This window comes from Telmatherina bonti (assembly GCF_933228915.1).
Source record: "Telmatherina bonti genome assembly, chromosome: 21".
NCBI classification, from domain to species: domain Eukaryota; kingdom Metazoa; phylum Chordata; class Actinopteri; order Atheriniformes; family Telmatherinidae; genus Telmatherina; species Telmatherina bonti.
In genome coordinates this window covers 10,786,901-10,796,090 of record NC_136630.1, presented here as the reverse complement: position 1 = coordinate 10,796,090, position 9,190 = coordinate 10,786,901, and the positions used below count along the sequence as shown (strand labels likewise).

Genomic DNA, 9,190 nt, shown 5'->3' with positions numbered 1-9,190 from the left:
CAGCGCAGCGGAGTTTCATCAGCGGTCCGTGTGTCCGTCCGGTGATGAGCGCGGCACACCGGCACCGGCTGCAGCAGGCTGGAAGGAGACCAAAGCCAACTAGCTATTAAAATCTCTCCTTTCATTCTTTCTTTCTTTCTTTCTTTTCCCCTCGTTTAAAAATGGAAGAAGTTTTCCCTGAACGCGAGTGTTTGTAAGGTGAAGATGCTGACAGACATGATCGTGGAGGAGGAATTTGAGATCAAGGAGGAGGAACCGTGGTACGACAAGCAAGACCTTGAACATGGTACATTTCCTTTCTCTCTTTTGTTTCTCAAGCCTTAAACATAAATAATAAGGATTTTTAGCTTTTAATTTAATTGTCAACATGCAGCTATAGAGAGACTAATGTATTTTTAATATTTAATAAATCCCAGTTAAACACGTATTTATGACCCTGGAGCAAACCTGCATTTGTAGGATTTTCTTTCTTGTTGTCTGAACCTCTGTTATTTAGCTGTGTTTTGACCAGAACTACAAGTTAGAGAGGTTTGGATTGAAAGGTGAATGTTGGATGTGCATGAAAAAAAAAAAAAAAAAAAAAAAGAACGTGCAGGACACTCAGATATGCGGCAGGATAAATGAATAAGCTGTGTGTGAACGTGGCTTTGATCTATGCATTTATGGATGGTCAATATTTGTGTGTGTTTTAAAAAGAAAAAGAGAAAAAACTCTCCCTATGTTTCATGCTATCACATCAGTTTCCATCTTCTTTTTTTTTTTTAAAATACTCTAAAATAAAAGAAAACCCTCATGATGCAAGGTTAATTGTAAAGTAAGCCCATTTCTAAAGGTGGGGGAGGAGAAAAAAAGAAGACAAGAAGTGGGTTACTGGAATTCTGCCAACACAATCACAAAACCCTCACAAAGCTTCTTGTCAGGTCCCTTCACCTCCATCAGTGCTGCTTCCACTATGACTGCTGAAGCCCGTCTGGCTTACCGCTCCCTCTCTCTTGCAGACCTGCAGCTGGCAGCCGAGCTCGGAAAGACTCTTCTGGAGAGGAACAGGGAGCTGGAGCAGGGGCTGCAGCAGATGTATGCAAACAACCAGGAGAAGCTCCAGGAAATTGAGGTAATGTGAGGTTCCTGCTTCCATCATGGTGAAATGAGTCTGACATGGATGGAGATGGCACCATTGACAGTTTCATCCTCTGTCGCTTTTTATTTTGATTATTGAACTTCTGAGGGATCACTGTACCATGGTTTGACATCTCAAAAACAAGCAAGCAAACAAACAAAAGAAACTTAAAATTCTGTGTTTTAGGAAACAGAAGCTGCCTTTCCTTCCTGATGAAGGCTGTTTCCAGCACAGAAAGCTGCAGGCTCACACCCACATTTTTCACTTATTTGAAGTTCTAAAATAAAATGTCTTTTAAAAAAAAAAGCTGATAAATATCTGAACATAACACAGTAAATAAACAAAAATATTATTCTTGTAGAGGATGTTTTGTTTGTTTGGCAAGATGCCTTATTACTGATGTTGGAAGGGATGGAAAAATATCAGGTTTGTTGTAAAGAAAAATAAATAATTCAATCAGAACTAAAAGTTTGATTATGCAATTGGTACAAGTTGTTTTATTAGAAATAACGAGTTTTTGTTGTTGACCACGACTTTGGTGCTGCTTGCTTGTTGTGTCCAATTTCAGCGCTGTGAATCAGGATTTCAAGCACATCTCAGCTTGACTCTTATTTTTGAAAAACGGGTAAGTCTGCGGTGTCTGGGTCTAAATCCCTTCGTGCACATCCCTGCTGATTTGCAGAATTAATCTCTTAAGACTCAAACAGTGAGACGTGTTACTGCTGCCTGGAATAAAAGATGTCTAATAATAAATCAGCAACCCCTTTATAATCATTTGAAGCTCGGGAGTACCTCTGGACTGTTTATGCTGGCTGTTTTTCTGCAGTGTGAAGCTGAGCTGTTTGTCGTCAGAGAGAAGTTGACATTCAGTTTTTCTTGTTGGCATTTTTTTAGTCGACAGATAAGATGTCAAAAGTTACAGTTTATCTTATCCGTGTCCCGCTGATAAGATAATTTGTTCTCAGACGTTGGCACTTCAGTTATACCCTAAAGACGTAATATATTAATGTATTAACTCTGTTTTTAAAAAAAAAAAAAAAAAAAAAAGATCCCCGTTGTATTCATTGTGCAGGAAAAGCAGTAACATTTTGATAAATCAGAAAAGGGGGTTTTGTAGATAATTTCCACTTGGCACTAAGCATTTTTAAATCTCCAATTAACCACAGTAATGGAAGAATTATCATATTTATATACCTATATTTAAATTCATTCATAAATTATTTACATCCTTCTTTTTGTGTGTGTGGCTTTGTAATGATTTAGTCCTAGGTGTGTGTGTGTTTTCGTAAGACTGCAATGAAAGTCATTTTAGACAAAATGAGGAAAGTGTTGCTCAAGCAGAGTAACGTCTCTGTCTTCAGAGGGTCTGTTTCTCTATAAAACGTCACAGCTGAACAAGTGTTTGGTCCTAAAACACGTCATGATGCTTTAAACCTCACCAGTGCAGTCATGCTCTGGTCATGCAGTGGTCATGCTCTGCCCAGTGGCCTCGGGAACTGGAGTTTACTGAACCACAACAAATGCTCTGCAGCAGTTTTTGGTTTTTGGCGGCTGTGGGAGAGGATGTGCTCTCTCAGTTTACATGCCAGAACATGGACTTCATCTGGTTTGGATGCCTCCTGGACGCCTCCCAGTGGGGTGTTTCAGGCGTGTCGCTGCGGGGGTAAACCCCGGGGAAGACCCGGGACACGCTGGAGGGATTATTTCTCTCTGCGGGCCTGGGAATGCCTCGGGACCCCCCTCAGTTAATGTGGCCGGGGAGAGGGAAGCAGGACTGCTGCCACCGCCACCTGACCCCGGATAATATGGATGGACGCTCATCTTCATTTTGATGGATTAAGTAAATCCCTTCAGCAGATTGTTGACTAATTGTCTCCATCTATATCTAAGGTCAAAAGACCCCCTCCTCGCCTTTCCAGTTACAAATTACCAGAGGGTCCGCTCGGTCAACAGGAAACTAACTGACTGAAGTTTTTATTTCAGAGCTCAGAAGACGTCCATGTCACTTTTTACAGAGACGTCGTTCTTCTTGTCTCATGACACCCCCCCCCCCCCCCTCCTCTCTCTTTCAGTACCTGACCAAGCAGGTGGACCTCCTCCGGCAGGTCAATGACCAGCATGCTAAAGTGTACGAGCAGCTTGACGTGTCGGCCCGAGAACTTGAGCAGAGCAACCACAAACTGGTTCAGGACAACAGGACAGCCCAGCAGAAGATCCAGGGGTGAGAAGGGAAATGATGATCTGGAAAAATGACAATTTTCTTAGAAGTATTTCTGTCTAAAGTAAACATATCTTTTTTTTTTTTTTTTAATCTTTTATTAACATTGTTTTTCCGCGCAGGCTGACGGAAACGGTGGACCTGCTGCAGACGCAGGTGGAGGAGCTGCAGCATCAAGTGGAGGAGTTGAAGTTAAATCCATGTCGGCCTCAGAAGAAGCCTCCACACAGAGAGAAGTGGCCTCCGCGTGGCTGCCAGAGTACGTCATGCTTGCAGGAGCTGCAAAACACACTCTGGTGAGCATCTTTGATGTTGTTTGTCATTTATGACAGAAATGTGTCATCACATGTGGGGAATTTACACTTTCCATCTCATATCTTCTAAAAGTTACCTGCAGCATGTGTTGCATAGAAAAATGCTGCCTGTGTGGATCAGGAAGGGTTCAGTTCTTCTCAGATCCACTGAATTAGCTTTGCTTTGTGTTGCTGATAAAATACTCTAAGTTCCATTTATTTGTAATTTTCACACACAGTGAACAAAGTCCAGTACAGCCTCGTTGCAGAGATTAAACATCATTGCAGAAAGTAAACTGCCAAAAGCTAAAATATGTTTTCAGAGCTCGCAGTCGGTGTGTTAATTAATAACCCAACACCAGCATTTAACTCTGACATCTGCCGGGTTAATGTGGGACGTTACGGTTACAGTGGCAGGAAATGACTCGGGTTGTTCTGTTTTGAGAGGAAGGCAGTTTTGAAAGAGCTTTAAGATCCTATTCCTCAGCCTTATAATGTAATCTTAATTGTTCGGTCACAGATCCAGAAACTTTTTGTAAGTCTCAAAAAGGATCAGCAAATCCTCCTAACTTTAGCTAGTATGTGTGCTAATCCTCTTCCTGCTGCCCTCCTCACCGCAGTGAGCCCGTTTCCTGCTGCGGCCACTTCCTCTCCGGCCGTACTGGAAGGCTTCGTCTCAGTTTAGTCTGTGTGTGTCTGAGTAATTCTGTTCACCCCAAACATCCGGGTCAGATGTGTGGAAATCTCAGCGATAACGCCGTGATGGCGTCTGAGGCTAAAGTCCGGGCGCAGAGCGGTGGATATGGTTGGAAGGAAGGAGGTCGAAGTCTGTGCAGGAGGTCACAGACGTGTCTAACTCTCTGAAGCTCATTGATTTTAATCTTTATCAGCGGGGTCTGCTTTCCTGAGCCTCGTGCTGTTTTTGTTTTTCTTTTTTCGTTACAAGAGAGAAAGAAAGCATTTTTTTAAACTTCAAGAGATCTTTCCACGCAGTAAATTTAAAGTCGTTTTTCTTTTTAATTTATTCTTGGCATCACATTAAACATCCCAGTTGCTTTACTGGTGAACTTTGCTCGTAATCTTTGAGCCCTTGAGTCCTTCGTATGCATTTCCTGCTACCTTTCGCTTGATTCGCTCTCATTAAAAAGTGATTTCATGGATTAGGTTAGCGGCCGGTTGGATAATGGACAGGTAGATGAATCAAGATCCTGTTTGAGGAAGTGATGCAACATTACTGTGTTAATCTAAAAAAGAGATTTTTAATTGTTTTCTAGACTTAAAGATGACGATACACTATACAGTTTTGGATTGTAAGCAAAATTTTGGGCTGAAAAGTCACTTGTAAACTGTTTTCATAATTTTGACTCTTTTTTTTTTTTTTTTTTCAAACACATATAGAATACAAAACAAGGATGCACATTTGTGTAACATTATACATTCTTTGAGAAGGAGCAGAAGGAAGCCCAAGGCTTATTTAAATGCTCCTTATTTACAGTCTTGAATTTTCAGTTATATGGCTATATACACAGATTACATACTGAAAGTCATCAGCCAGATTGCAAAATATAAAGCAGCAAAATAAATCATGAATTTTCTTCTTTTTTATATTTATCCCAAAAAGATTCTTGTGCATTTTTTTAAACTGAATAATGTTTTTACATAATTTTAAACCATCCCTCAGTCCATTCCATAAAGTTACTCCATAAATGGAAACACATCTTTTTAGTTCAGTAACACCAACCTCCTTTTATAAAAACCAGTTTCTTCAGTTGTTAAATAAAGGAACTCGTGAAAAGTGGAGTCACAGACACAAAAGTTATAAATGTTTTCGTTTAGCATCATCAGATTGTGTAGTAGAGGCGTATTATGTGTACAACAGAAAGCTACAAGCTTCTCCTCCATGTTCTTGGTTACCATGGTTACCTGCTTTAGATGGTTCTGCTTATATAAAAAATGTTTATTTATTCATTCAGATGAGCAAAAATTGAAATCTGTCCATCTTGTTGTTACAAAACATGTATTTCCTGAAACTTGCAAAGTCGTTTTAATCCACAACGTTACAGAGTGGTTTGCCGAACCCGAACCAATCACAGAGCCTGAGGTCAGCCAGTCGCAGGGTTTTCAAGTTTTCTGTTGTCACGTCAGACCTCAGCTGTGCGGAGACATTTGTGTCCAGTTTGTAACAAAGCTGCTAGTTTATTTAGCTTTGTCTCTTGTTAAAGATGTTTTTATTTCATGGATTACTGCGAGGTCAGGTTTGAACGCTTTTGCATCTCTTTACAGCTACGACTGCGATCCTGATGAATGTTCGGACGACCTCGAGTCTTCTGCAGCAGCTTGGCACGAGGAGGAGCAGGCATCTCTTCAACAGTCCCTCCGTGCTCTCCAAACGCAGTTTGCTACTGAGCGTGCTCGAAGGGAGGAGGCGGAGCGAGAGGCGGAGCTACTGGCAGGAGAAAATGCAGAGCTGGAGCAACAGCTGGCAGCGATGGAGGGATGTCAGGTGTGGCTGACTTCTGTTTATTCCTTATTCAATGTTTATTTGACTTTATTATAGATTCTCATGAGAAATGGGCTTTCCCAAATCAAACAGATGTTTTTTTAAAAAAGATCTTTAATATCATTTAATTTCTAAATGATTATTCTGTGTCCATCAGGCCAGAGTGTCTGAGCTCGAACACGAGGTTGAAGAGCTTCGTCAGCTCTGGAAGTCAGAGTCCTCTTCCAGATCCATCAAGCCAGACGTCATCCACGGCCTGCTGCCACACTCGCTGCTCCTCAACCCGGAGGAAGAGAATGAAGGAGATTCTGCCACGGCTAAAAGCCCTGCGGTCCTAAAGCGCTGTGCCAGCGAACGCTTGATGAAAGCCACGCAGGCACCTCCCGACCACGAGTGCTCCTGCGTTCGCCGGGCCGAGGTCGTGAAATACCGCGGCATTTCCCTTCTCAACGAGGTCGACGCCCAGTACAGTGCCTTGCAGGTGAAGTACGAGGAGCTGCTGAAGCGCTGCCACCTCGGGCTCGAGGAGGAGGACGGGCAGAGCCACAAGTTGGTGCAGACCCCTTCGCCCACCGAGGCTCATCCTACTCTGACAGACACGGAGGACTTTGAAGATGACTTCCACCAGCCAGAATACAAGGAACTTTTCGTAGAAATCTTCTCCCGCATTCAGAAAACCAAAGAAGACCTGAGCGAGAACAGGGGGAGGCTTGCAGACGGCGAAGAAGCGCCTCCGTTTTATTAGTTTCTTCCTTCGTTATTTGCCCAGATATGGTGATCACCACACAAAGGGATGAGGGTGATGCAGGAGCAGCAGGGCTAAACACCGGCTCATGTCACAGATGTGGCTCTCTTTGCACAGAAACATCCGTGCCTAATGTCTCTACTGTACAATCACTCTACCTCACTTTACACAATGAACGCAACCAACTTCCAGTGGAAACCTTTCTGGGGAATAATCCATCTTCTCACAACCTGGCAGTAGTTTATTTTAAGGGTCCAATAGTTTTCTAGAAGGAGAATCACACGTTTATGGTCTTTTTTTTATTTTTTTATTATTATTTCTGATTATTTTGCATCTTTTTTAAGTTAATTTAAAGTAATCTTTGCTTTCACTTGGTAAATATGAGCCCAACTTTCTCTCTTCTAGCTTTATTCTCTCCTCCAGCTTCACCTCTTGCTATAAATGTCCGTTGCCACATAATGTGTGTGAGCAAGTTGTGTACACTGAGCTTCCCACTGAAAACAATGCTGCAAGAGGGAAACAAAGCAATAAAACAGCCTCCAGGCAGCCAAAAAAAAAAAAAAAAAAAAAAAAACAGATATGGGAGCCTGGGGTGATTGATGTGGCATCATTTCAGATTAAATGCAACTAATGATCTCTTTCAGGAAAATGTCTAGAAAATTAAGGGAAGCCTGTAAGATAAATTTCTGCCATTTATCTGCTGTTTGCATATAAATATGAAAGTATATTTCTTGCTGTTAGCTCTGCCTGCGCCTATAAGATCAGCCACTGTATGGTTGACCAAATGTAGTATGCAATGATGTGTTGGTGAAGAAGTTATCACAAGGTGCTTGGATATGTTAGAGATTTTTGTAACTTTTTAACATGTTATTATAAGAAATTACGTTTGATTATTGAATGGAAAGTTTAGCTGGCTGTGAATGTTGAACAAATTACCAGAAAATGAGGGGGGAAAAAAGGTCCAATTAAGGAACGTGTCAGTAGGAGCTTCTCTGCAGCAGTTGTTGCCTTTGTCACCCGTTGTCCTTTTTAAGCGTTAAGATTGTGCACAAGCTGTTTGTTTGTAACATCACATGGAGATACACTTTAAAAATGCAGCAGGTATTTTATTATTATTATTATTGCTGCTCGGACGCGCTAGAAATTTAACGCATGCATGCTCTTTAAATCACGTTGTATATCATAATAATCTGCACTCTGTAGGATGTTTTCACCTTTTGATGTTACTGCTCTGAGCCATAAAACGTAAAGCAAACCGACACTGGGGTTATATTTTGTGGTTTTGATAAGTAAACCATATTTTCAGTCATTTAAAAGTGACTGTCAGAATAAACAGAAATCAGCCTAAAAATGACTGAAAACTAAAGAATTTCTACTCTTACAGAGAAAGGGAGATATGATGAATAAATGTATAAAAGCAGCACAATGATCAGCAACACAGTGACACAATTTAGCAATAATGGAGAAATGAGAGATTTCCAAGAAACATTAGAACTTGTTTTCTTGGTCTCTCATTCTTAACAGGAGAATTAGAGGACTCAGAACTTCTTCTCTGCACGCTGCAAAAAGAAAAGAGGTTTTGTTTGCAGGAACATCATCCTCCTTCATAAAGTTGGCACTAGAATTAAAACAAAAGATCTTATGCTGGATTATTTCTCCTCCTTTAATACCGACTGGTGTTATATTATTTAATACTGGAAATTCAGATCAGTCCCCTTCACAATGAGGAATAACTTGTAAAGATCATGCTTCTGTGGAATGAGTGACAGCTGGGTCAAACCTCCCAAAAAAAAAAGTGCCAAAATCTCCTGCAATACTCTTGTTGGTTTTCACTTCTGTTTTGAGATTCAGGTGTGTATGGATCATAAATCCATAAGACTGAATCCGTAAGACTGATTGGAACTTATCAGATTTATCAGAATGAAATTCTGGAGCCAGTGATGATCCTGTATCTCCAGAAACTGGGACTCCATCCACCACAGAACCAGGATCATCACAGTACCTCTGGCTTGGAAAGACCTGCTGTAAGTCTGTATCTTAAGTTCTGGTGGAATGAGCCTGGATCTGTCCTGTAGTGACCAACACCACCATGCTTGACCACAGCTGATCTTCAGCTCCTTGTTGAGGAGCTAAATGTGACCAGCATTGAGGAGGGGGGAGTACCAAGCTGTTGTGGCTGCTGATGGATTTTCATGCAACCTGAATGTGTAAAATAAAATGTAAAAAGATCAATGTGTGACGTTTCTTCCTTATTGTCATCCAATCCAGCATCCTGGTCATAATCTAAGAATTAATCCAGCGACATAAAAAAGCCCTA

At 41.3% G+C, this 9,190-nt stretch overlaps 1 protein-coding gene across 1 annotated transcript; it reads left to right on the top strand.

The window, feature by feature from the left end:
* Positions 1-204: 204 nt before the first annotated feature.
* Positions 205-6,873, top strand: LOC306771867 (cerebellar degeneration-related protein 2-like; the record flags this gene model as incomplete). Its single annotated transcript, XM_079261189.1, has 6 exons — positions 205-286; positions 999-1,111; positions 3,190-3,338; positions 3,458-3,631; positions 5,912-6,131; positions 6,286-6,873. 6 exons carry the CDS (start codon positions 205-207, stop codon positions 6,871-6,873), a joined length of 1,326 nt encoding a protein of 441 aa, XP_079117315.1.
* Between the last annotated feature and the right edge of the window lie 2,317 nt (positions 6,874-9,190).